The 27362-nt window shown below is 36.1% G+C and overlaps 1 protein-coding gene across 6 annotated transcripts in view; it reads right to left on the reverse strand.

The window, feature by feature from the left end:
* The window catches only part of dab2ipb (DAB2 interacting protein b), a 191903-nt gene that overhangs the window by 111420 nt on the left and 53121 nt on the right, over positions 1-27362 (reverse strand). For all 6 annotated transcript variants that reach the window (XR_015490298.1, XR_015490297.1, XM_087252099.1 and 3 more), the window contains 1 exon segment: positions 1786-1901. Coding sequence is in view for 4 of the 6 variants with exons in the window: in XM_087252099.1 (XP_087108225.1) it covers positions 1786-1901 (116 nt within the window). In the remaining 2 variants the exon portion in view is untranslated.

A 27362-nucleotide genomic window follows, 5' to 3' on the forward strand; every position in this document is an offset into this window, starting at 1 on the left:
CTATGGACTTTAGGGGAAACCGGAGCACCAGGAGGAACACTGTGAAAAATGTCAACTGACCAAGTCCGGGCGCGAACCAGCAACCTTCTTACTGTGAGGCGATCGTGCTACACACTGCGACACCATGACGCCAAAAACAAGGATATATATATATATATATATATATATATATATATATATATATATATATATATATATATATATATATATATATATATATATATATATATATATATATATATATATTATATATATATATATATATATATAAATATATATATATATAAATTATATATATATATATATATATATATATATATATATATATATATATATATATACATAAATTATATATAAATTATATATATATATATATATATATATATATATATATATATATATATATATATATATATATATATATATATATATAGCTAAGAGCCATTGTTTGGCTAGATGAAAAGTTGGTCTAAATTAACTGTTATGACTTCTCAGGCTTTACTGATTTATAAGACATTTATACAAAAACAAGTATATATATATATATATATATTTTTTTTTTTAATAAAATTTTATTATAAATAAAGATATATAATAATATTCAAATAAAATTCAACTGCTCGAGTTATTAGACCTGAACATCATGTTCCCAGAAATGAGGGTAAAAATATTAGATTGAAGCAGGACATACAGAACAGGGGCAAAAAAAATAAAATAAATAAAAAATTCACCTGAGCTCCTGAAGTGAAAGGGTCAGTACCATTGCCAACCAGTGGGGGGTGCAGGGGGATTATAGTTACTTTCCTAATTGCTTACATAGACTGACATAATCCAGTTGTGTCTTCCATAAATTAACCCAAAACAATAACATCTAAGGCTTCCATTCCAGTGTCAAACAGGCTTAGACACGTACCGCACTAAGAATAATTAAGACGTCTGAGTATTCTTTTTCATTCTATTGTGGAGATTTTTGACTTCACAGGAGATATTTGCAAACTACGCACTAGGCTAGACGAATAATTGGGCCTGAATCTGCAGAGGCTCAGAGGTCAAGTAGCCCTCGACACCTCAGAGATCTCATTTAAATGTAATTACATCTGCATGCAGTAAATGATAAGCAGCAAACACATAAAAGCCCATGTGGGTGCTTTGTAAGACTGCATTTCTAATGGAGAGTTTAAAAAAAAACTACCGATTACCACCTGCTGTTGATTGCTAATGATTCACTTCCTGCAAACGGCACATAATGTGAGCCTCAATTTGAAACGACTGCTAACAGACTGCTTTTCAATCATGTGTTTTCCCCCTCACAATATCATTACAACTTCATACCAATTACAGAGAGCGTATAAATGCTGTTAAATCTTCCCTAACGATAAAACATTCCCTTTAAACAGAGCTTGTTCAGCGTTATATGTTGTCTGCAGTTTTAATATCCTGGAGTCCTTAAATAAAGCCTTGATCTAGACCTCAGCTTAATACTTCCAATATTAAACTGGTCTTCATATAAATAATTTAAGCCTGGATTTGCTCACAGAATTTGGCATTTTAATTAAAAAACAACAACAGAAACCTCACAGCTAAAGTTTATAGTCTCAAGTAGGAAATTAGCACTTGACAAAATGTCTTATATAGTTGAGAAGATTTAATACTTGAGATCTGAAGTAGCAGTAGCAATAAAGATAAGATACATGTGAGCACAGTATGTAGTTTCACATCTGGAGTCCAGATCTAATACACGAGTTCACTCACTCACTCACTCACACACACAGATTTAATACTCACAGTGACTCTGAAGGGTGTTGCAGCAGCGGCAGCTGTGGGCTCCATTGTAGGTGGGACTTTGTCAGGGGCGGAGCCCGGTATGCTACGTCTCCGCCCTGTTCTCTCAGGTGGAGAGTCTGTGTGGCAGAGAGATTTCTTATTTAGTACAAAACTTCTTGTTACATATGTCAAATCCTTCCACCTTGCTTCCTATTTGTTAACATCATATACTCTCCTCACTGGCTTTTTATGGAGGTACATGTATACAATTAAATTAGAAATGGGGTTCATGTTTAATATATAAAAGATGGATGAAAATGACAATAAACTAAAACAATATTGATCATTTTTGATGAATAATGTTTCTGAAAAAATTTTGTAAACAAATGTGCTACATCTCACACATATTAAGTACATTAAAAAGGAATATGAATATTGGCGATGCAGGTTTTATTTGTATATAGGTCATTTCAGTCATTGATGGTGCTTTACATTAAAGACAATCAACTGTCTAATGTGAAATTATTTTATAAATCTGCAGATTTTTGTGGAATGATTTTGGAAGTATTATAACTAAAACCTTAATATAGGAAATAAAAAGTAATACCTTTTTAACTTGTATTCAATGTTTACAATGCAAATCCTATTAGATTCACTTTATTTGGTAAACAAAGCTAGTCTCTCATAAAATATATCTACTAAAAGACAGAACATATTACTTTACAAACTTTATTGTAAATAAATTATATAAATATATTCATATTAGTCAATAACATTACTAAAAATTAATTTAAAAACTGAATAAATATGAATTCACACCCATTTACACAAGTAAATAAACAGAATCAATGATGGGTTAAAAATCTGCGAAATTCTGCAGAATTCTGCGTGCGCAGATTTCGTGTGGGCCTAGCAATAACTTTGGCGCAGACAATGCACTGTGGACTGCTTTGAAAAATGGAAATAACCATAGTGCAGATAACTATCTTGGTATTTCCTGTATTTCGTGTTTTTAGTATTGCTAGTGCTGTGACTCGAATTGTTTGGAGCTTCTTCACCTGGGTCCAGTACGCTTGGGTCATTACTATTAACTGCCGAAGGCGAATCATTGAGACTACTTTTTTGGGGAGGACGAATTACAAATGTCAATTTTTTGATCCACCAGAGAATAAAATTAACTAAGTCACCATGATTGTTCTCCTAATTGTCCACTGCTAAAATTTTTTAGAATATGACGCAAACCACTACAGGGCTTGTTGTTGGAAACAGGCTATATTCTTATAGTGCTTGTCATGTGACTCGTGGTGCGCTCAAGCCATTTTTTCGTGCTGAGTGCAAACCATGTGCACGTCATTCCCAATATGCGCTCAAGAAAAAAAAATAACAAACTTGCACACAAACGATGCGACATGTGAACGGCCCTTAGTTACCAGTCTTAGCCATAGTTAGAGCGTGCATATTCGCCTCTGTGTACAAGCTTGGATCTATAAACAAGCACACCGTTACCATAACTTTCTTTAGTTGCAGCAGTTCGGTGCAGAAATGAAAGAAGTCTTTATGATTAATTAACCATGACCAATTAAAGTGTGGTTAATAGTGAAATCAGGTAATCAATGCATTCCTACATCATATGTGAGATGTGGCACAAGTAAAAAAAAAAAAAAAAACTATTAGCCTATTGGCAAGACAAGTTTATTCATATGGCAAATTGTATACAAACTTTTTTCCCCAATTAGCTTTATATCAGTCAAGGATAAACCCACAAGTACAAATTGCAGCATCGTGTCCAAGTGTGGATGTGGATTGTGTAACTCAGCAGCAGTGTGTAATTAAATACCACAGAAGCACCAGCACATGCACTCACTGACTAATCTGTCATAATGTAAAATGTGTCTGTCATAGACCTCCTTATCATCCCTTCATAAAGTCATCAAAGCTCTACATCATTATGCCTGCAGTATGCAAATCTCCTAAACCTCCTGACTGCTCTTTACTGGCCTTCAGGAGAACACTGGTGTTCACACTGCTGGAGAAAAATGAAGCCTCGCTGACTGCTTCATTCTATCAGTGGTAGCACAGGAACAGAGATCTAGAAAGAGATTATGTTAAGTGTTTCACTCTGATCTCACTATCACACACTGATCCTACCAAAAGACATTGTCTGAGCAAAGTCTTCTGTCACAATTTATTTTACCACACACTCACACACACACACACACACACACACACTGGGGGAAGAACGGGGGAATGAATTCTTTTCAAGCATCGTTTCACCCAATTTCCTAAATTTCTACCATCTGGTATGCTGTGTGGACTGGGAAATAACATGGACATGAACCGTACTGCAGGTTAACATTTAAAGGGGATGTACTGTATCTGCTGTTACAAATTAAAATGGATGGAAATGATATGGGCGATTTGAGAAAAATTCTGTATGAGTATTTTTAGTTCACGGTAATTATATATATATATATATATATATATATATATATATATATATATATATATATATATATATATATATATCACAATGTAGTCATTTATTTACGTTTTTTTAAGAAAATACATAATAGAAATCTGATATAAGGCAATGTATGCAAATTACACATATGGCAAACAAGTTCATGCTTTGTTTTCATATGAAAAAATAATTTAATTTATTTACATCTTAGCACTGTCTCCTCACAGCAAGAGGGTCGCTGGTTCGAATCCTGGCTGGGCCAGAAGGCAATTCGTGTTTGCATGTTCTCCCCATGTTCATGTTGGTTTTCTCTGGGTGCTACAGGTATGTACTTGCTATGTACTTTAGGTGAATAAGGTAAACTGAATTGGCAAGAGTATATATGTGATTCTGGAAAGGCATCCGCTGTATAAAACACATGCCAGATTAATTGACGGTTCATTCTGCTGTAGTGACTCCTGATAAATCAGGAGCTAAGCTGAAGGATAGTAATAGGTGGAAATTCGGCTATGTATGTGTGTTTGTATTCATCTGATTGGTATATTGTGTGATTGTTAATGCAATATCAGCTATAGACAATCATAAGCAAGTGATTCTCTCAAAATTAGTTTATAAAAACTTCACCTAAATAAAAGACAGATGATGATTTTGCCACTCCAATGTGACATTGTGCAATGGAGGTAGTGATTGTTGAGCTTTGGCAGCAACAATCCTGCCTTTACAATGTTTTTCTGATGACAAGACAGTTCAAAATATGAAGCCTTGGTAGCCGATGTTTATTTACACTCTTGCTTCTAAAATTTGCTAGTTCTGCCTTCCCAAGTACAGCAAGTATATAACACTTATTTCAATGCTTCACATGTCTCATACATTCTTATTTTTCAGTGATTCCACATAAAATCCACATAAACCTTTGGAAATTGGATATCTCCCTTCATTATTCTTCATTGAACCCTGTAGCACTATTACAGTATTTCACAGTATGCTCAGTTTTAACATTACATGCCATTATTACATCATGAGTTGCTACAAACCTTCAATGCCAACATTTACTAACACGGTAACATACATTCCACTGCAATAGTCTATAAATCATTAAAATAGCTTACATTAATATTTATGAATGTTGCTGTGTCTATATTGTTCATGGAACATGTTTGCAGAACTATGATCAACAAAGGTATATTGTACTTCGTCAGAAATATGTCAATTCTACTTAGTCACCAAAAAAAAAATAATAATAATAATAATAATTTCAACCCTTGATAGGTCATTGAAATACTCATGGAAAAATACTGTGTTACTGAGGATTATTACAAGATGTTTATGACTTGAAATAAATATAAAATAATTAAAATACAAATAAAAATAAACTTAAAATAAATACAAAGAAAAAATAATCGTCAATGAATTTACCATACTGTATATGGTTCCTCGCCCGATAAATAGTTTAGAGCAATAATGTTCTAATGAACCAGTGGCATCCTGTTTCCCTTATAAACAATGGTGTGATGATTTTACTCCTGTAGTCATGCCTGAAGGTCACAACATACTGTACAAAAACGCCGACGTTACCCAAAGTGCCTGGTTACCCTAGCACCCATGACCACAACTTCTCCCATATTATAATTGAAAAAGCAGCAGGTGGAAGTGAAAGGTCTCACATTATCCCTCTAAAAACCCTTTCAGTAACCTTCAATCAAGTCAAGCAGTTTCCATCAAGCCCAGTGGCGATGTGTAATGAGGATTGAACAGCGGGGAGCAGTGTTGTTAGATCCGGGAGAGATGTCTTCACTTTCTCTCAGTGTGTGAGTGTCTGCTTGTTAAAGATATAAGTTGTGAAGGAGCGCAGCTGTGAGAGCGAGTGTGTGCTCATATGCAGAATCTGTCCTTCTGGCTGCTATTTGTGTGGCTCTAGATGAATGTGAGGTTTCATTTAGTCCTTCTAGGCTCAGAAGAAAATAGTTCTACAAGTGTCGAGCACCTGTATACTCAGGCAGGAAGTAAAGTAGGTGCACAAACTCACACAAATGAATATGCAATATGTTTATAACAGAAACTATGAACTAAACTATAAACAGAAACTAAACTTTGGTTTGGGATTGATTTGATTGATATGTCAAATCAACAAGTGCTACAATATGCTATCAGCAACATCAGGAATCATAAAATCTTCTGAAGTTTTTAGCAATGGTTTTGTGTGCAATAAAAATGTATATGAACATATGGAATCATGGCTTGGAAGGAATGGAATCAGTTGTTTATTAAACAAAACAAATATTTTGTAAAAACACATAACTATCAACTAAATCCATAGCAATATCTATAATTTTACAGTGCTTCCCTCGAGTTTGAAATATACTTGTGTTTGGTAGCCGGATTGAAACACATCCTTTACTCATGGCACATTAATGGTTAAATGCATGTGACAAAAAATTATGTGATTTTTAACAATACTTTTATTTATTAAGTTCAGGTTGCAAATGTTTATTGGCATGACATTTAGTGCAGTATTGCCAAACCATTTTTCCGATATGTATAACTCATGTAATATATAAACATCATCAAATTATTAACATATACAGCAAATGAGTAATAAATTACAGAAAAAAAATAAATAAAAACAGACAATATATCTAAAATAGATATTATTTTAAAAATAATTAAATAATTATTAGTATAAAGTGTAGATTAGGGGTGTCCAAACTCGGTCCTGGAGGGCCAGCATCCTGCAGATTTTAGCTCTAACTTGCCTCAGCACACCTGCAAGGATGTTTAGAAAGCCTAGTAAAAGCTTGATTAGCCAGCCCAGGTGTGTCTCACTGGGGTTGGAACTAAACTTTGCAGGACACCGGCCCTCCAGGACCGGGTTTAGACATGCCTGTTGTATATTATCAAAATAAGGCGAATGAGTTGATTGACCATTTTTAATGGTGTACATATATTTAGCAGCTAGTTTAGGTGTCATTTAGTCATCTCTGGGTGTTTAGTGAAGTTTTTTTGAAATGTTTAGATTAAAGAATCTATTATGCAAAAAAAAAAAAAAAAAAAAACTCAAAAAAAAAAGAAAAAAAAAAGAAAATAAAAAATTTTTTAAAAAAAAGCAAACGCTAAAGCCGTCCCCTGGATATTTTAGGAGATTTAAAAACACCAGCCGAATTTGCCAGATTTATTTTTAAGCCTTAAAAAGGCACATCTCTGTGGGTTTCTGAGATTGTCTAAGGAAGTGTTGTTGACAGTTCTTGCACATACACAATGAGGAGTACGAAATATGTAGGGCTAATAGGGATGCTCAAAATAATCAACTAACAATTAACCGAAAGGTTAGGGTTAGCAGAGACAGAGGCTGCGTCCGAAATCACTTACTACTCAGTTGGTACTGCATTTAAATTTAAACGTACTACTCGGCCGTTAGAAAAGTACACTCTATACCAGTGGTTTTCAAACTTTTTTCATCAAGTACAACCTCAGAAAAAAATTGTCTCTCCTAGTACCAACAAAATGAGCAGTATTGAAATACAGTAGCGTAGTAGGCCCAGTAAAGCAGCTACAACTCTGCACAGTTAAAAAAACGTGGCAGAATACCTCAGAAATATAGGCTATATGTCCTATTTGGCATATTATATCCAGTATTGTTGGTAAATTTTGAAAAGTGTGTAGCATGTACATGACATATTTCATTCCTCTGCTTACCACTAGAAGGAAGCCTGCGTACCACCAGTGGTACATGTACCACAGTTTGAGAACCACTGCTCTATACAGTATAAATGTGAAAAGTATGAATGGTATTTGGACGTACTACATCCGCCATTTTGACATAGTCATGTGACGTACCTGCGCATTTTACGTTGCTTTACTCCCATTCATGAATTCGCTTGCGGGGCATCATGGGATAGCGCAGCATGCATGGGATGCGCACTCCAGAATCTTGCCGGAAGTAGTAAGTCATCCGGGTACTTCTCGCATACTGTTTTTTGAATTCTATGAATTCGGACATACTACTCGGCTCACATACTGATTTTAGCGTACTGTATAGTATGGAAGTATGCGGTTTCGGACGCAGCGAGGGTTTCTGTTGGGGTGAGAACAGTGTTTGTGTTGTCAAGACGACTCAGAAAAAACTTTAAAGATGGAGGAGAGACTTGTAGTCATTGTTTCAAGTTATCTAGAGCAATATTACTTTATAAATCTAGAATATTACAATATTATTTAATATCACAATTATAAAAACATCGATAGAAACACATATGCACAATAGACCAGCTGATTCAGTCATTTCCTAGTAACAAAAAGGCGCGTTTTTGGAATGGAAAGGCGCATTTGGTTTGATCGGCACATGATGTGCAACATATTTGTTAACTGGCGGTATATTAACATGTGCAACCACACGTGCCTACAGAAGTGTTTTGCCAAAGAAGCAAGACGAAAGAAGGTTTGACAGTTTGACACAGACGAGTTGATGCAAAAGCAGCGCTGATGCTGATTGCCTCTGTCCTGAATCTGCGTCATAAACTCAACAAATAGGCTTTTGATGATTTAGTGTACAACCAAAAAAAAAACTTATTTTCCATTTGGAAAATAACAGGTTGTTTGTATGTTCTGTTGTTAATATGTTTGCATGTTAAAATAAATCTGTATTTTAAAATGCAACATGTAATGTGTCAGACACAAAATAGACATGTCAATAATTTTTTATTAAATAATAATTTAATATTAATCTGACTAGCTAACTGTTAATATTTGGTTAACGAGCTGCGATTGTTGGTTAGCAAAATTAACCAAAATGAGCATCCCTAAGGGTGAGAGAAGAATTTCCACTGGTTAATGAAATGCGGATGTTTGGCTGTCTTGGGCGAATGGCAAAAAAATTCTAAAAAGATGTGAATATTGGTTAAAAAACAAACAACCAAACAAAAAAACTGTCATTAAATATACTTGGGTGGCTGTTAATATATTCAGGCGGCCTGCCCAAGTAAAATCTATGTGTGGGAAGCACAATATTATAATTCATATAACTATTCATTTATATAAATATGCACATATATGATATATCATTATAAAAAATGACATAAGATGATTTTAAATGCACATTTTAGAATATATAAATAAATTATACATTTAATTTGTGTATATAAAAATATTCTAAATTATACACTAAATGTAAGTATAGTAATTAATGAGAAATTTCTGAATGAATTCCTTCTTCTTAATAAAAAAAAGTCACAATTTCTTTCAGTGAAAACTTGTCCTCTGCCTCAAGTCGTCTTTTTGCAATCACTAAAGTCAAACAGAAGCTTATTTAATTTATTCTTAGATAAAAGGCCAGTGCAGCTGTTTGCTGTTGAATATCTGCTGTTGTCTAAACAAAAATACTCATAACCTCTGAAGAACATTGCAACAAGACAGGAAGATGTGACCACCCACACACAGCAACACCTGCATATGTGCGTCTCTGCCTGAACTAAACATGTGTTTCCATTAGACCCGGCTGTTCTCACAGACACATGATTGACAGGAACCTTCCCAGTGGACATACAGGACAATCAGCTCGCTCCACTGTTCCCAAGCAACCACATTTCAAACCTGCGGAGAATTATTTTGCTGCGTCCCAATACGCCTACTTATATTACTTATCTGCCATGTTTGTAGTTTTTAATGGTTTTTTACCAGTGTTTATGGTAAGCGAGTCGAGACGTATCACTTGAATACTCTCCTACTGAAACAAGAGCCACTATCAGCACACACACAGGGTCAAAAAACACACTTCCTGAGCTGTGGGCTGGGACACAACGTTTCCAGGTTTTCCTGTGGAGGACATTCCTAAGTTGATCTAACACATACTGTACACATATAGTAGCAGCACTGAACAATCCACTGCTGGATCATGGTATCACAACTAATATGACGGTAATATAAATATAACACATTTATGCCAATGGTTTCAGACCGTGATACTATAGAAATAACATACTGATATATGATGATTTGTGTGTGTGGCCTTAAACTAGTTTGATTTGTGGTTTTTAATAAGAGAGCAGAATGCATACACTGCCTCATGCATAGCCAATAAATACCGCATTCAGTTCAAACAAGTAGTGATGTTTCGCCCACCTTTACAGTAGATGAATTTAATGATGTATCTAATACGCAACACTGTAATTGCGTATAAGCATGGCATATAAGGTATGCACAACCTTCAAAAAAAATGGTTACACTGGGAGGAAAAAAGGTCACAAAATGTGACCTTTACAAGCAGTCTGGAGCCCTGATGTGCATACAATTTTTTTTTTCCTGAAAGAAGAAAGTAAAGATGACACTGAATTTGTATTTGTTAAAAGCTTAATGTATCTTTGCTAAATAAAAAGTATTAATGTTTTCAAAAACTAAAAAGTGACAAATGAAAAGGAAATGATACAGTTTTGACCCCAAACTTTTGGATGGTTGGTTTGCAGGTCATTTAATGAATGACAAATAAATATTAGCAAGTTATACATGGGACATGGGACAATAACCGGTTTTAAGGTTTACAGCGGTTTGGAAATGTCGAGGATTTAAAACCGCTAAAATATGTTGTTTTACTGTTCCTAAGGTAATACTGTATGTAAGGTTTTTTTTAATGTGTGTGTGTGTGTGTGTGTGTGTGTGTGTGTGTGTGTGTGTGTGTGTGTGTGTGTGTGTGTGTGTGTGTGTGTGTGTGTTTTAAATGTGTTGTAAGGAAATCTGTGTTTTTGAAACCAATTAAGTTATTTTAATTCTTTTTCCTGACATGTTTACTGTTCCAAATTATTATAAATTCTTTCTAAAATAAAATGTATTTTGTTCAATGGAGGTAAAAGTTTTTTTAGTTGTACTTTTTTTACCCAAACATTTAAAAAGAACTGATTTAGAGCAGTGATCACAATACTATGATACCGTGAAATTTTTATCATACCTTAAGAAACCTATAACGACTTATAAATGTCTATTGAAGAACCAACTTTATGTATAATGCACAGCATGTTTCACTTTTGTTTTTTGGAATGAATAAAATATAATATTATGTTTTAATGTTTAAATCATAACAGTGTATTATTCATCAGTCTCATGATGCATTCCGAATGTGATATATCCACCTTCAAAGAGCAATTTGGAGTGAGAACAATCATGGGCACCATACTGAATAACTGCTTCAAACTAAAGTGCTAATAAATGCCTGCTTCAAAACACCTTTCATAATAAATGAATGCTTATATAATTATTGATGACACAAATGTACCCACAATTACCCCTAACACACACACTCACTGTACATCCCTTCTTAGCTCCAACCCTAAAGGGTAAACCTCAGGCAATGAAGCTAATTAACTTATATGGCAAGTAGTCTCTGACATAATACAGGCATTTGCTGATGTGCATAGATATATACACTAGATATCACATACGGACCCTGAGCATGCAACAATGTCACCGCCACATTTGCTGCACAGGGCTTCTAGGACGAACGTCATTCAACCAAACTAGTCAAAACTAAAGCCAATGTGAAGATGCTGGACTTTAGCGGCAGATCATTTTATAGGTTAGTTTCATTTTTTTATGTTTTTGTTTGTGACAAACTTTTGTGCTAAATAAGTATTGATGATAATACAGTCTTTTACTGCCCTGACCATAAGGCAAAGTAACACCAACTTGCACTAAATAATAGGCTTATGCTAGTTCAGCAAACAATGTAAATGAAATATGACAACAAGACGCTACAATGCTAAAAACTTGTATTATTATGGGCTAAGTGAATGAGTCGTTCATAACGAGGATTTATTCACAAACGAATCACTCCCTCCGTTAGAATGAGAAGTGAAAGTAGGAGAGGAGGTGTGTTTCTGGACATAGATTAGATGAAATTTAACAGGGAGGAAGATAATACATTTCAATGCACACAAACCCTCACTCTTTGTCGGCAATGCCCTTGCTACCACTTATCTATCCATGTAGAAAAGTGATGTAAAATTATAATTTTCATAATTTAAAAAATATTTGCATACTGATCACTGGGGAAAACTCTCGAACATAGATATGTGTATATATATGTATATATATATGTATATATATATGTGTGTGTGTGTGTGTGTGTGTATATATATCTGGCTCTAAATGGCCAGTCTTACACTGCACCTTGGAACCACATTCATTTCAAAGGAGTTCTACCTTGTACTAAAATGGTGGCTCTATTGACACATTCCTTCCCATAGACAACAACAGCGTAGGCGACATCTAATGTAAATATCTATGGTTGATGTGTATGTAGCATCACAGAAAAATATATTGTAGTGATCAGCCTATAAGGTGACAATGTGGGATATTAACATTATGAGGGAGAAAAAGAGCATTATCCAGGGCTTTAAGAATACAATATTCATTCACATATCCTGTTTGTTACAAAAAAATATAATTTATTTAATCAAAGGAAATGTTTAATACATGTTAAGTGGAAGTTTTGTTTAGTGCACCATCAGGGCTTGACATTAACTTTTTTGATCACCAGTCAGTGTGGCTAGTAGTTTTCCAACATTACTAGCCACTCGCCATTTTCACTAGCCACAATTTTGTTGTTGGGAAAATATATTTTATATGCATAAATTTAACATTGACATGCTAAAATGACTTGATTTAGATTTTGTGGAATGTCCACATGCCTCCTAATTCATTTGACTTTTTGTGTATGTTGTGTATGAGCTTGCTCAGTGAGCATGAGCACATGGGTCATGGTTTCATAGTGTTGTATTACAATTCACATGACTTTTCAGAGCTCAAAGGATTTACCAAATTTATCTCTAACCACACTAAAAATAAAATAAACAAAATAATCTGTCAAAACAAGCAAAATATAGCTGAATACAACACTTTTAACAAAACATTCTTAAAAAAAACAGTTGACACCAGTTAACTAAACATAAATGAGAAGTTAATATGCTATTTCCTATTTAAATAATGGTTCAAGCGAAAACTACCGGTGCTGCTGACAAAAAGACCAATCTGGAGCTCTTGAAAGCAGCAAGACTGTGGGTGTATGAACATAACATTTTGTCTAGTCTATTTGAAAGAGAACCGATCATACCAGGTACGTTTCCACGTTTCCATGCATGGTTGTTTTAAGCAAGGAAACGGGAGCGCGCATCATATCAGCTGTTGGAGTGATTCTCCTCTTACTCGGTTTTCAACTGGCTTTCTTTTGCCCGCACGAAAATTATATTTGTCAGTCATGCTGCTCCTCGATTCTAAGATTGCATTTGCACGAATGTTGTGCCATCCTTGTTGTCGACCGTGCTTTAAAGAAAACTACAATTTAAAAACAATTTTCAGCCAGCCAAAGTGGCTAGTGGATGTGGCTGCCTAACCCGCCACAGTTAAAATCCACCAGCATTTGGCGGGTGTTAATGTAAAGCCCTTTGCAACATAAAGGAATACGTCATCAAGTCATTTTCACAATAGGGATGGTTTTCATATACAAAGGGTGTGTTTGGTTACCGTCTAGTAGTTCCTTTTTCTAATCAAACACAAAGCAGACTGTGCTTGAATGACTTTAAAGCCATGCAAACGAGTGCACACATATGCAAAGGAGATTCCCAACTGTCAGCTCTTTGGAAACAGAACATACTACAGTCGTAATCAGAAGCAATCAAGTAAAAAAATAACTTTTTAAAAAAATCAAGGATTCCAAATAACAGCATTGCATAGTACACAGCATTTGATCACAGTACAGTATTTGATTTCATCTTATCCAGTTGTATTAGTTGTATTATTTGTTATGCAATGTGGTGCAAAGGATTAAACGAGTCAACAATGATGCATAATGAGTAAAGGAGTCAGAGATGGAGTGAGATGCACATTACGGGTTCGATCTGTTCTCTGCAGGGGTCTGCGGTACATCAGAGTGCTCATGATTGAAGCAAATCCAATTTACAAACCACTCACCACATGCCTTCTGCCTAAAACAACTTGCAACAGTGCACTAATAACAGAGAAAGTGTATCAGGATCAGACTGTGCTTCAGTGGTTTTTCTCAGAGCTGGATAGTTTTCAGTAGCCGCCCAGTTCTTGGATCACCCCTACAAAGTGACTGAACTTGAAACTTTTATATTAGTGGTCAGGATCCATAGAATTACCACTAAGGTACACAGCATAAAAGGAAAGGAAACAGCTGAAGTCTTTCAACCCATTACCAAAGCCCTGTTTTCAGTTGGTTTCAACATTCATTTTTGGCCAACTGAGACGCTCCTTTATATTATAATCTGTGTGCTTTTGAAATACAACAGCAATGTACACTTAAGCTATTGTTACACTGCACAGTATGGTGTGGTAAGAATCGATACCAGCACAGGCTCATAGGGAATATGTGACTATACTTTTGAGAACTGAGAAATATGTGCCCAGGGGTACATATGCCAGCATTTTGGGTGAAAAACAGATGCTACAAGGTCCTACCGCTGACTGATTATGCCTGTATGAATGGCTTTTCTAGCATGATTGGTTTGGTTAGTAGCTAGCCACGTATGGCATTGGACTGGGTTTCGAAGTGAAGGATGGTTCCAGAAACCAGGTAAAACTAAACAAAGCTGCGATAGTCTTTATCTTTTAGATCTTTCTAGATTTTCTTTTGAAAACATTATCGGTTGGGGAAAAAATATGGGTAGGTCAGTCAATAGCAAGGTTATACAAGTTGACAGGCTTCTCTAATGGACACACACAAGAAGGACGTTGACTGACAAAAATGTACACCATGGTGGATTTACAAGAAATGGCACGCATAAGAAAACGTGTCTCATAATGTTGTCAAAATCATGCACGGCGGCCCTGAATGTATTTGTGAAAACAAGCAGACATAGTCCAGGGTACTTATTTCTTGGTTCTCAAGTGTAATCCTGGGCACATGTCTCCAATGAGCCTGGGTTGCCCAATATGGCTCAGTTTGCATTTCTACTGCAGTTTAGTACTGCTATAAGTGGGTGGGATTATCAGTAGGGGTGTCAAAATTAATTGTTTCTTCGGTGCACCGCGATGCAGATGCGGACAATAAGGTATCGGTTCAGTAATATTGATAACCGGTTATTATGTACTGACGTCATTTTTCTCCTATGCGCTCTGTCAAGAGGGAGGTGAGCGTGAGTATTTACAACACTCAGCCAACTCAGGGCCGGCCCGTGGCATAGGCACCATAGGCAAATGCTAAGGGCGCTGTATATCCAGGGGGGCGCCAAAAAGGAGCGCGGTTCAGTTGGTTTTGTTTTCGATATTTCTGACGCACATTCAGTTATAGACGGCAATAACTCAAAAACCTCTTACCCTAAAAAGATCTAAAGTGTGTTTCCTACAAAAAAGACAAAGCTGGTTATGTTTCACAGCTGTCTTTTTCTTTTTTTTCGCTTGACATTACGAGCACTGCTCCGTTTAAGCCCTCGCAATATGTGTTTAGCCGGGAGAGCTTGTGCTGAGAGGAGCTCTCAGTTAGGTACCGTCGGAAAAGTGCTTCTTTTTTTCGTTTTTTTGCTCTGCTCAGCGCGAGCTCTCCCTGTTGCAAGGGCTTAAGTGTGTGTGTGCGTGTGTGTGTGTTTGTTTCTTTGGTGCTGTCTATGTTTGTGTATGTGTTTGAATGAGAGAAAGTGTGGTACTGTGTGTCTGTGTGTTTATACAGACAGCTTGTTATAGCCTCCCCCCTAAAATATAACACTGTATATGGAAAGCATCGTCAATACACCGTGATATCGAATTGAACCGAATCGAAGGCATGATAATCGTAATCGAACCGTGAGACCAGTATAGGTTCACACCTCTAATTATCAGTATACATTAGTTGCAATGTAATTTGACATTTTCATTGCAGGTGGTCATACTGACTCCACTGCAACCAACAAGAACGACTTCTGGACCTCTCCTAATGATCTTTCAGGTGTTTTATTCTTTTGTTTGTATAAAAATGCTTTAGTCATGCCATGCGCACCAACAACACAGCATTGGCTGCTGATGATTACTTAAATATAGCAGGTTTGGTAGTGATAATTCTCTCAAACCAACAGTAATCAGCAGTTTGTATATTGTCACGATGTGGTAATGGTACAGCTTGCTTGGAACATTAACCGAGAAAAGGTTTGTTCTAGAAAGGTACCATGTAATAAGTGTGGATCGCAGTAAAATAGTGTCCAAAAGTGAGCTGTACTGAACATGCACTAGAAATGCACCTTTACTCTTTCTTTATGTATCCTATCACAATTATGTGTGTAGGTGTAGTGTAGGTGGATGTTTTAAAGAGTTTAAATAAATACGACAGAAAAGCATCTACACTAATAAAGCTATCCAATCTAATGAGTTTTTGACTACCTCATCAAGTGAGAAAGGTAGCGAGTCTGTCAGTGTATGTGCAATGTGTATGTGAGAAAGCACTACAAAATTAAATGGAAGTTTTTGCACAATCTTAGACATTCTGAAATATAACACACAGTCTTATTTGCCACAAATTAACAGCAGCTTCAGAAGGTAGCAAAACACTAAACAAACTGTACTGTTCAAAACGTTTTACTGAACAACATCACAGCTATCTGACAATTGAGACAGTGTTCCGTTTCCTTGTCTGTTTAATCATCGTTCTTCTCTGTTGCCTATTCACCTCCCTCAACTCCCTTCCTTTTCTCCATTTCATCACTCTTCATCACTCTCTATTTCCCATTCTTTAATGTCATTCTTTCTGACTTTCCAGTCGAGATCTAGAGTATACACTCTCTTGAATTTACTATAGTTTTAAATGTTAATAAATAAGACACATCCCATTAACATTACAGGCACTTTTATCAGATTAATATTTGACATAACCTTGGCATGTTTTACAGCGGTATTTACCCTAGTTTCCTGTACAAATAGACATGACACTTAATGGAAAATCCAGCACAAAGAATTCCAGCCTCAAACCGATCAACATTCCCAACAGCATTCAGCTGTACTTCCTCTAAATCATAATAGGTTCAGACGTTTCAGACTGCATAACATGAATCATAGTGTGTGTCCACATCACAAAACACATTCAGTGTGCTACAACAGCAGTCCATGATTAGATATTTTGAGCTTTTTTGTTACTAGGCATCATACAGAGATTACAGGAAATGATGCGGAGAAGAGAATAGGAAATGTGAGCTGTGAGCTGGATTCAACTGGAAGTTGCCTAAACAAGCACCATGATGCCACATATGAAAGCATGTAACCACTAGATATCTATTAGACAACTTTTTATTAGATTTAAACTCAAATGAACTAACTACTAGAGATGGCAACGATCACTGTGAAGAAATGACAGAGAATGATGAGGGGAAGCAATGTGAACAAAATTACTTAATGTTGTGAGCAAGACTCAACCTTACATTGGTCACATGATCAACAAGAGAATGTTACAAACCACATGCAACAACTACTAGACCAATAACAATTACAGTGCGGATATTATAGGCCGGGGAAGCACGGTGGCGCAGTAGGTAGCACAATTGCCTCAAAGCAAGAAGGTTGCTGATTCAAGCCCTGGCTGGTTCAGTTGGTGTTTCTGTGTGGAGTTAGTATGCTCTCCCTGTGTTAACGTGGGTTTCCTCTGGGTCCCCCGGTTTCCCTCACAGTCTAAAGACATGCGATACAGGTGAATTAAATAAGCTAAATTGGCCGTAGTGTATGCGAGTATGGCTGTTTTCCAGTGTTGGGTTGCGGCTGGAAGGGCAACTGCTGCGTAAAACATATGCTGGATAAATTGGCAGTTCTTTCCGCTGTGGTGACCCCAGATTAATAAAGGGACTAAACCAAAAAGAAAATGAATGAATGAATATAATAGGCCATGAAATTACATTAGATCAGTAAGTTCTGCGAGCAAGATTCAAACTCAAATTTTCTATATAAACATGACGCCAAACGTGCCAAACTGCATACACCAACTACTAGATTACAAACTTGTAGGAACATGATTACAATTTCAGCAAATAAATGTTTTGATGATGTTTAATGTGTGGTAATGCTTCAGGAACATTAGAAGGTATGCTAAAAGAAACGGTACTTATTAGAGCACTTATGTGCCACACAGTAGCAGACACATTATCAAAGGGCCATGAAACCCCCTCGTTTCAGCAGGGTGTTTTTCACACCTCTACTTTGGAAAAAATCAGAAAAGTGGGCGTGTCCAGCTCTGTTTAGGGGGGAGTGTCGGAGGAACTAAAGTGGGATGGTGTGGGAGTGTCTATTTGGGCATGTGCGAGTTTCAGAGTCAAAATACACACACATGAGAAAGTGATGGTGTTTAACCTACATGGACATCTGTAGTCGAATTATTTGCCAAATTATTAAATGGTGGACTTTAACTGCAGTTTGGCTCTTTCATTCAGGGAATTCATTCATGCCCCTCGCGACAAACGAGATATTTGATTCGAGGAACTGCTCTAAGCGTGTATTTTTCATGCAATGTTTGATACCGCACGGTGAATGAGAGAAAAAAAAACCTCTGCATTTCCCAGAAACTTAGATGCACTCGGCAGGTAGCGTCAGAAAGCTGCGTGTGTTATTCCGGTCACTAAATGCGGTAAAAACCCTACATGAGGTTAAAGTTTGGTTGTGATGCTAACGTGTTTACACTCGGTGACTCGGTGCAATAGTTGACTTAGTTCGATACGAGCAAACTGAATAAACAGAGTACTGGTCGCTCACTTACCAAATCTGTAGAGACAGGACAATCACCAGCAACTAGAGCCGCGTCTTTATTAAGAGAAGACTACAAGCGAATCCAGATCTCAGCGTTTGCAGATGAGAACAGCTCTCAGGTAAACAATAATCCTCCTTAGACACGTAAGTTATTGTTGTCGAGCGTTGCGTACACTGTTAATCCACACGTGACTTCTCTCACAGAGAGAAACTGAAAACAAAACTTAACGGCAGCAAACTATAAAAGCAAAACTTCACGCTTGTTTTGCCAACACAACGTGGCGTCTCTGTCGTGAAAACACTGTGACACTAATGAATATTAATGAAGTTGCACAATAGAGCGCGCTGATTGGTTTGAACCAAGCCTTACTCATGCATTAATGCATCACACTGTAAGACGTAATAAGACTCACTCTGGCACAGACGCCCAGTCTGCATGCTGGAATACACGCTATTATCTCATGACCGTGACGCAGCTTCAAAAATTTGTTTCAAACCGGAAGTACGAATTTGCTTGAAATAACGCAAAAACAACCAATTTACACTTTTTAGTGAAATATAGGTGTCCTAATAGTGTTTATAGCAGTGTGGGACACATATACCACTGTCAACAGCTCAAAAAATGTGTTTTGGTGTTTCGTGACCCTTTAAGTATACATACAATACATAAGTATTTATATTAAGTATTAAGTACAACCCATATGTACACATTGGGAATGTTTTCATCCACTCTTGGGGTGATTTTGAGAATTAATTTGGCATTACTTTGTGTTTCAGCTAGCAGAATGATTTTTGGTGACAAATCTTATTTTGACATATTTTGAGAAAATGCTATTAATCTTTTAAAGAACTGAATGATCCACATTGGACAAATTTACTACCCTTTGTCATTTTAGGGATAAAAACATCCACTAAATGAAACTGCTGTAATAATGCAACAGATAAATATTTTCTTTTTTGCATAAATCTGTTACTTAACCTCAGTCCTGATCAAAACTACTCAATTGCTTAAAAATGTGAGAACTTTAACTGTTTAATTGCCAAATTCATAAATGATGTCACTGATTTGGAGACAAAAAAAAAACACACACACAAAATGATGTATTTTTAATTTAAAAAGTAATTGTGGACTTGGATATTTGAAACAACATTGCTTTTATTGCATTATTTCCGATTGATTTTCATTTTTTTCTCCCTAACTTACTGTTAGCCCCACTGACTTCCAATAAAAAGGTAAAAAAAAAAAAAAAAAAAAAAACGCTTACACCATAAAATTATGCAGTTGATTTTTGGTGGTTTTCCCTGTTAGGAAGAGGTACAATTTGTAATTTTGACTTTTGTTCATCAGTTGGCACTTTTAACCCTTTAGGTAGGCTATGCAAAAAAAGGCTAGTTTCTGGATTTTATTTGGAGTGTAACAGCAAATTAAAGTGCGTTTATGTGTGTCTGTGAGAGTGACCTTTGCACTAATCAAAAATGTATTTCAGCTCTCAAAACTACATGGAGTAAACAAAAGAAGAATAAATTGGGGAGAAAAAATTCAAATCTAACACTAACAACTTGTCCAAGATTATGATAAAAAGTAAAAAAAAAAAAAATTAAATTAAATCCAGTCCACAATTATTTTTATATTGAATATACGTCATTTTGTGCGTTTTTTTTTTCTCCCAAATCAGTGACATCATTTATCTTTATTTAAAACATTTAGTAGTTTTGATCAGGGCAGAGGTTGGTTAACAGATTTACTGTGTGCAAAAAATAATATTAATAGTAATAAAATAAAAAATATATATATAACCTATGATGAGCTTTTACAGCAGTTTTATTCAGTGGATGTTTTCATCCTTAACATAACAAAAGGGTAGTAAATTTGCTCAGAGTGATTTTAAATTTGAACAGTGCACAAACGTTAAAGATCATTAGATCTCTTTATGAATCTGTGAATAATCATTTAGATGTGTCTGTTGAATATATAGGCTTTTAACAAAATTCTGTTTAACTGAAAAGTAGTTTCTTTAAGAATCATATTATTAAGAGAACATCATAATGCTAAATGTTTTTTGCTAACACAAGGCATGATCTGGGTGAAACCACCGCCAAAAAACAACCAAGCAAGATCACATACTACAAACTACAATTAGAGTGCAGACATGAAAGATCTTAGACAGAAGAAATCAAAACGGGATTAGAAAATATCGGAAGCCAGATTTAACCTACACTGTCCACATAAGAACTAAAACACAATGCATTAAACCAAAAATGCATTACCACTTACAGCTAAATTACTATTAATCCATAGTTCTGTAAGGACATGACAGCCATTTCTGTATATGATGCATGAATAAAACTGAGATTACGAGGCTACAATCAAGCACAAGCCGATGTGTCCATGTACATGCAGAAACCACTAGATCCTAGTTGACAGCAAAGATGATGATGATGATGAGAGGTAGGAATGGGACTGGATTGCACCAACATGCCTCAACTGCTTGGCCACAGCAGTAGATAGGAAAAGAAAATGAAGAGGGCAGAACAGGTTCAAGAAGTGTTATGAACCAAACTCAAACACACTTTCCCCTATACTATGGCTCAATGTGTCATCGCTGTCATGTGGTGACAATCAGACCAGCTCCTCAGCCTTCATCTCGCTCGTATCTGCATGAAAGTGCGCCCATATCAGCAGCACAGGACAATCTTTACCGCAATCTTCCGACATAGCATTCCTATGAGCTAATGGAGAGCAAACATGTGAAACCCACAGCTGCAGGCAACTGTCATTCACCACTGAGCCCACCAATCATGATACCATTCCCTAATCACACATTAAAAACCATAGCAAAGCAAAAATGAATCAACTGTGGGGAGAACTGGGGATGTGCTGTTCCCAGAACAGGTTATTCCTCACACAGCTGCGTCACTGTGTGTGAGTGTGTTTGTATGTGTGCATTTCTCAGGTTGTCCATTTAGCAGCTGGTACAATAATGATGTAATGCTGTATTATCAGAAATGAACAGAAGGGAGGAAGGAAGGGAGAGCTGGAGAGAACACACTCCAAAAACACACACAAGCAGCTGCCTCTGGTGCATCTCTCCAGGCCACAATTTGCTCTCCTGATGCTATGGATGTTCTTGAACTGGCTTATTATGTGTTTATCTGTTCCGATGTGTGTGTGTGTGTGTGTGTGTGTGTGTGTGTGTGTGTGTGTGTGTGTGTGTGTGTGTGTGTGTAATTGGCTGTGTAATAGGTCTGAGCTCAGGTGAGCTCATGGAGGTGCCATTACCTCATACTGCTGCAGTTTGAATTTGAATATTCAGACACAAAGTGCTGCGATCTTCTGTCATCCATAAACTGATAAGATATCAGACAGCAGAGCTAAAGACGCACAGCTCATAACAAAGCTCATAACACTGTTCTGAGTACACTCAATTTGCATGATCCAACTAGTGACGTGTTTATTCACATGAGTTTTAATCAGTTTATATGTTTAATATTTTATTATAAGTCCCTCAGAAATAATTGATTCTGATTGGAGGAACATGGAAAAGGTGACAAAGAGGCAACACTAAGCAACACATGAAATTCATTGTTTTATATTCACATTATTCATTTTCATTATTCAATATTTCATTTTCTTTTTGGCTTAGTTCCTTTAATGATCAGGGGTCGCCACAGCGGAATAAACTGCCAACTTATCCAGCATACAGCTGATGTTCTTCTAGCTGCAACCCATCACTGGGAAACATCTATGCACTCTTATTCACACTCATACACAATGGACAATATAGCTTACCCATTTCATCTGTACTGTATGTCTTTGGACTTGTGTGGGAAACCCAAGCGGACACAAGAACATGCAAATTCCACACAGAAATGCCAACTGATCCAGCCGAGGCTCCAGCTAGAGACCTTCTTACTGTGACGTGACATCACTACGTACTGTCCCATATTCACATTATTATTATTATTATTGCTGATGTTATTGTTGAAACAGTATACAATAAGGCTTTATTTATTAAAATTTAAATTACCACTTAATACCCTTGTTAATTTCAACATTTACTAACATATTATAAGCAAAACCAGGCGATGTTATTTTTATTAAATTATTTTGAACTTATAGGAAATAACAAAAAAAATCTAATTAAGTAATAATAACAAAAAATAATCAGAATGAATTAATGATTTATAGTTAATATAATAGCTAACACATTAACTAATGTTAACGAATTAGGCCTAAGTGTCAAATGGTATCATTACTAATTAAGGTCATACTTCTCATGAACTAATGGAAACTTATTGTAAAATGTTATTCTCTCTCTCTGTGTATACATACATATACACCATATACTGGTCTAGCATAGATATCGCAATGTGATCATTCACAATAGTCACATCATTACACATGCATCCTTTATCATTTTGCAAGTGATACATGTAAGGCCTGTGACTGTGTGAGGTTTTTAAAAGCATTCAGGCGTAAGAAATTGTACCGTTTGTATTTCTTTTTTTACTGTTTATCATTATTTTTATTACATTTTTTATAAACCGAAGACCATACAGTATTATTTTTCATTTTATTATTCAATTACCGTATAACTGAACACTGTTAGACTCCTCGGAAAACAGTAAAAGGCTGTTTATTTTATTTGTATTATTTTCTTTATTGAATTTATCTAAGCTTGTAGATTGTTTATTATATTGTATGTGCTTCCTTAATCATGCCAATCTTTATAAAATGATAAATTCCTCCCAAATAGTTATTCAACTCATTTAGTGAAATTGTATTAATATCGCAAAATACAGATGAAGTCAGAATTATTAGCCCCCTTTGAATTTTTTTTCTCTTTTTTTAAATATTTCCCAAATGATATTTAACAGAGCAAGGAAACTTTCACAGTATGCCTGATAATACAGTATCTTTTCAACTGGAAAAATTCTTTAAAAAAAATAAAAGTTTATTTTTTATTTTTAAGAAGCTATTTCAAGGCCAATATTATTAGCCCCTTTAAGCTATATATTTTTCCGATAGTCTACAGAACAAACCATCACTATACAATAACTTGCTTCATTTCCCCAACCTGCCTAGTTGACATAATTAACCTAGTTAAGCCTTTAAATGTCACTTTAAGCTGCTTAGAAGTGTCTTGAAAATTGTCTAGTAAAATATTATTTACTGTCATTATGGCAAAGATAAAAATAAATCAGTTTTTAGAAATGAGTTATTAAAACTATAATGATTAGAAATGTGTTGAAAAAAAATCTTCTCAAGAAATTGGGAAAAAAATAAACGGGTGCTAAATTCAGCAAGTGGTGCTCGCTGCAGAGCCATTTGGGCGAGCTGAGCTCCAGCGAGGGGGAGCTTGAGCTTGAGCTCCACCTTTTTTGCACTTCTTCTACGAGTGATGTCACTGGGGGTAGGGTTAGGGGTGGGGTTGGTGTACGCATTAAAACAGCTTATAGGAGGCAGAGCGAGAGCTCATGCTCCCCCTCGCTGGAGCTCAGCTCTCCTCAAATGGCTCTGCAGCGAGCACCCTCTCAAATTCAGGGGGGCTAATAATTCTGAATTCAACTGTATATCGTAGAATTAAAAAATATTGAAATCTTAGATTCCTGTGCAGCCCTAATACATATATATTTATTTATTTGTACTCCTGGGTTTAGAGGGCTTATCCTATCTTGCTCTTAACATGAACAGCTCAGCAGTAAAAAAAAATAAAATCATCCAGTAGCACACAGTTTGACATTCAAGTAAATCTACACCCACAAAAACACGTAAGAACCTTCTATGACAATCACTCAGCTGGAAAACATCCAGACATTGCGTCAAACAAAAATCTTGATTAAGTTAAATCCACACATACTTGTACTCTACAGTGCGTCTGTTACTGAACAAAAAAATATCATTATCAGTTGAGCAAAAAAAGAACAGATATATTTATCCTTAATATTACACTATGTCTATAAACCACTGCTTCTGTTTGCTTAAACCTTTGAGTAAAAAAAAACAACCACAGAGATGTCACCTTGAAATCTCCAAACCAGCTGTGCATTTACAAAGCCCAATCCCAAAGCACCTCATCTACTACAATGAATCGATTTGCTCTGTGATTCAATTGAGTTTGAATGACTCGAGGATCCTAATCGATCCCCTTTGTAATGAGCAGAGCTAGCCATAACCTGAATGAGAGTTTAAAAGAGCCATTCACAGGCTTCACATCTGAAATGACGTGTGTGTGTGTGTGTGTGTGTGTGTGTGTGTGTGTGTGTGTGTGTGTGTGTGTGTGTGTGTGTGTGGCTTGTTGGGTCAAACCGAAGTACTGAGTTCCTGCTTGACTGGTTTAAAAAATTGCGTGAGTAAGAGTGTGCTTGGTGTGTCAGGTTCAATTATTGTGGCTGGTCACCTGTCTTGTTGTTTGACCATAAAGCTGTACATGTAGTAGTTGATAACCCCTCTCCACTTGCTCCACGTGAGGGCTCTTTAACTGACTTTTATGGCTCTTGTGGTTTGTTGCAGTCATACTTAGGTGTTACAACTGACACTAAACTGATACAGTGACTAAGCTTTTTTTGTGCACACAGTAGGACTTAAACGAATTACATATTGAAAGGGGTGGTCCACAATGTAATTTTAAGGCTTGGTTGTTTTTATAAGATGCAAAGCAATGTGTGCTCATGTTTCAATTTAAGGAAATCATGTTATTTTTTCATAAATCTCACTTTGATTATCCACAGCTACTCAGCTAACATGAAAACGACTGATATATTTCCTAGTTCCTCTAAAAAGCCCGCCCTCAAGTGACTCTGATTGGTCATCTGTCAATGTGCTGCGATTTGCGGATCGGCTCCACGTTACGCCCGTACAAGCATGCGCTTTTCTGTTGTGTAAACAGTCAGTCAACCTCCTGCCTGCTCTCTAAAATAAAATCTGACATGTGTCTGTAACAAGTGAAAATGGGGTGCGGCTCCTTTAAGAGAGATCGTTTTTTTGTGTGTGAATGTGTGAACTTTCTGTAACAAGCGCATGTGCACGGGAGTTTCGGATTAAGTTATTTTCTGTAATATATTGTGACAGAAGAATAAAGCACAGGACGTGGGATGTGACCTGTGTGAGCCTTGATTTATTTTTCTGCTGCTACACGAGTCAGGTGAATAGTAATATTCATTTTTTGAATATGCAGGTGTAAGTAATATGAATCATCCACATATCTTTTGCGACTTCATTATCTGAGATGTAAAACACTTGGAAAAGCTGCCTATAGAGAATCAATGCAAAGTCGCACACACAAATAGAGAGAGAGGCTGCACGTGCTGGTGAAATGTGTGTTTGGGTGTTTATAGCAGTTTGACTGATAAATATGAATTTGTAGCTAAATCGTTTGCTGTGCAAAACAGCATTTCCCATTGTTAACATGGTTGCTCCAGCATTCCGTTAACGCTAGACACTGTACAGGTCATGATCAATTTATTAAAATAAAAACACTTACAGGTCATAGTTCACTCCTTCTGCTTTGAGGAGATTTTAACCGAATCCAGTACTAAACTGGGAGAGATTCGGGAGCTGTGTTTTGTCAAATCATGCTTGCTATGTATTTTATAATTCTCTGGAACATAACTAATATTGAACTGTGAGCACTTCTGTCACATCTCATACACTCAAGCATAAACACTTATTATATGTTCACTATGATACAGGATTAGACAAAAACACAGTTTGGATGATGAATTCATGTTGTTCATTGAATTAATTCTATTCATTTTGAACAACAAAAGTTGCAGATTTAGATTAATTCTCGTCCAGGGTTTGCACTTTTTCTTTTACATGTGAAGAGCAAAACAAATGCTTTTATTGTTTTGTGAATAGCAGAATTTCAGATCTTTAATTTTCCTCACAAACACACTTGTCAACATTCGTGTCTATTGTTTTCTCATGTTCTGCAGTTTGTTTTTCTTGTACTGCTGAAACAACAGTTCATTGTTGACACGCTGTTATAAAATAAGTAAAAATAAAACACACTCAGCTATGTAAATCTTACTGTTTGCATTTTGCACATACTGTTATGATGATTACATTTGCATCACATCACAATTCACGCAAACCCCAGCATGTTCGTATAATATCAAATTACAATTTCAGATTATACATAAAAACAGTCACATTTTGTTTAAGGGACCATTCTCTCAATTAACAAACCATTAACCACTCATTAAACTCCTAATTTGTAATGTAATGTACCGTTTGTATTTATATAGCGCATTTATTGTGTATGGCCATACACCCAAAGCACCTCATAATCATGAGGGCGGTCTCTTCACACCACCACCAGTGTGCAGCATTGCGCTATTGGTGGAGTGGAGAGACAGTAATAGAGCCAATTCAATGGAGAGTATTCGGCCAGGACACTGGGGTAACACCCCTACTCTTTATGAGAAGTGGGATTTTTAATGA

The sequence above is a fragment of the Danio rerio genome, chromosome 5 (assembly GCF_052040795.2).
Source record: "Danio rerio strain M-AB ecotype USA chromosome 5, GRCz13ab, whole genome shotgun sequence".
Taxonomy (NCBI): domain Eukaryota; kingdom Metazoa; phylum Chordata; class Actinopteri; order Cypriniformes; family Danionidae; genus Danio; species Danio rerio.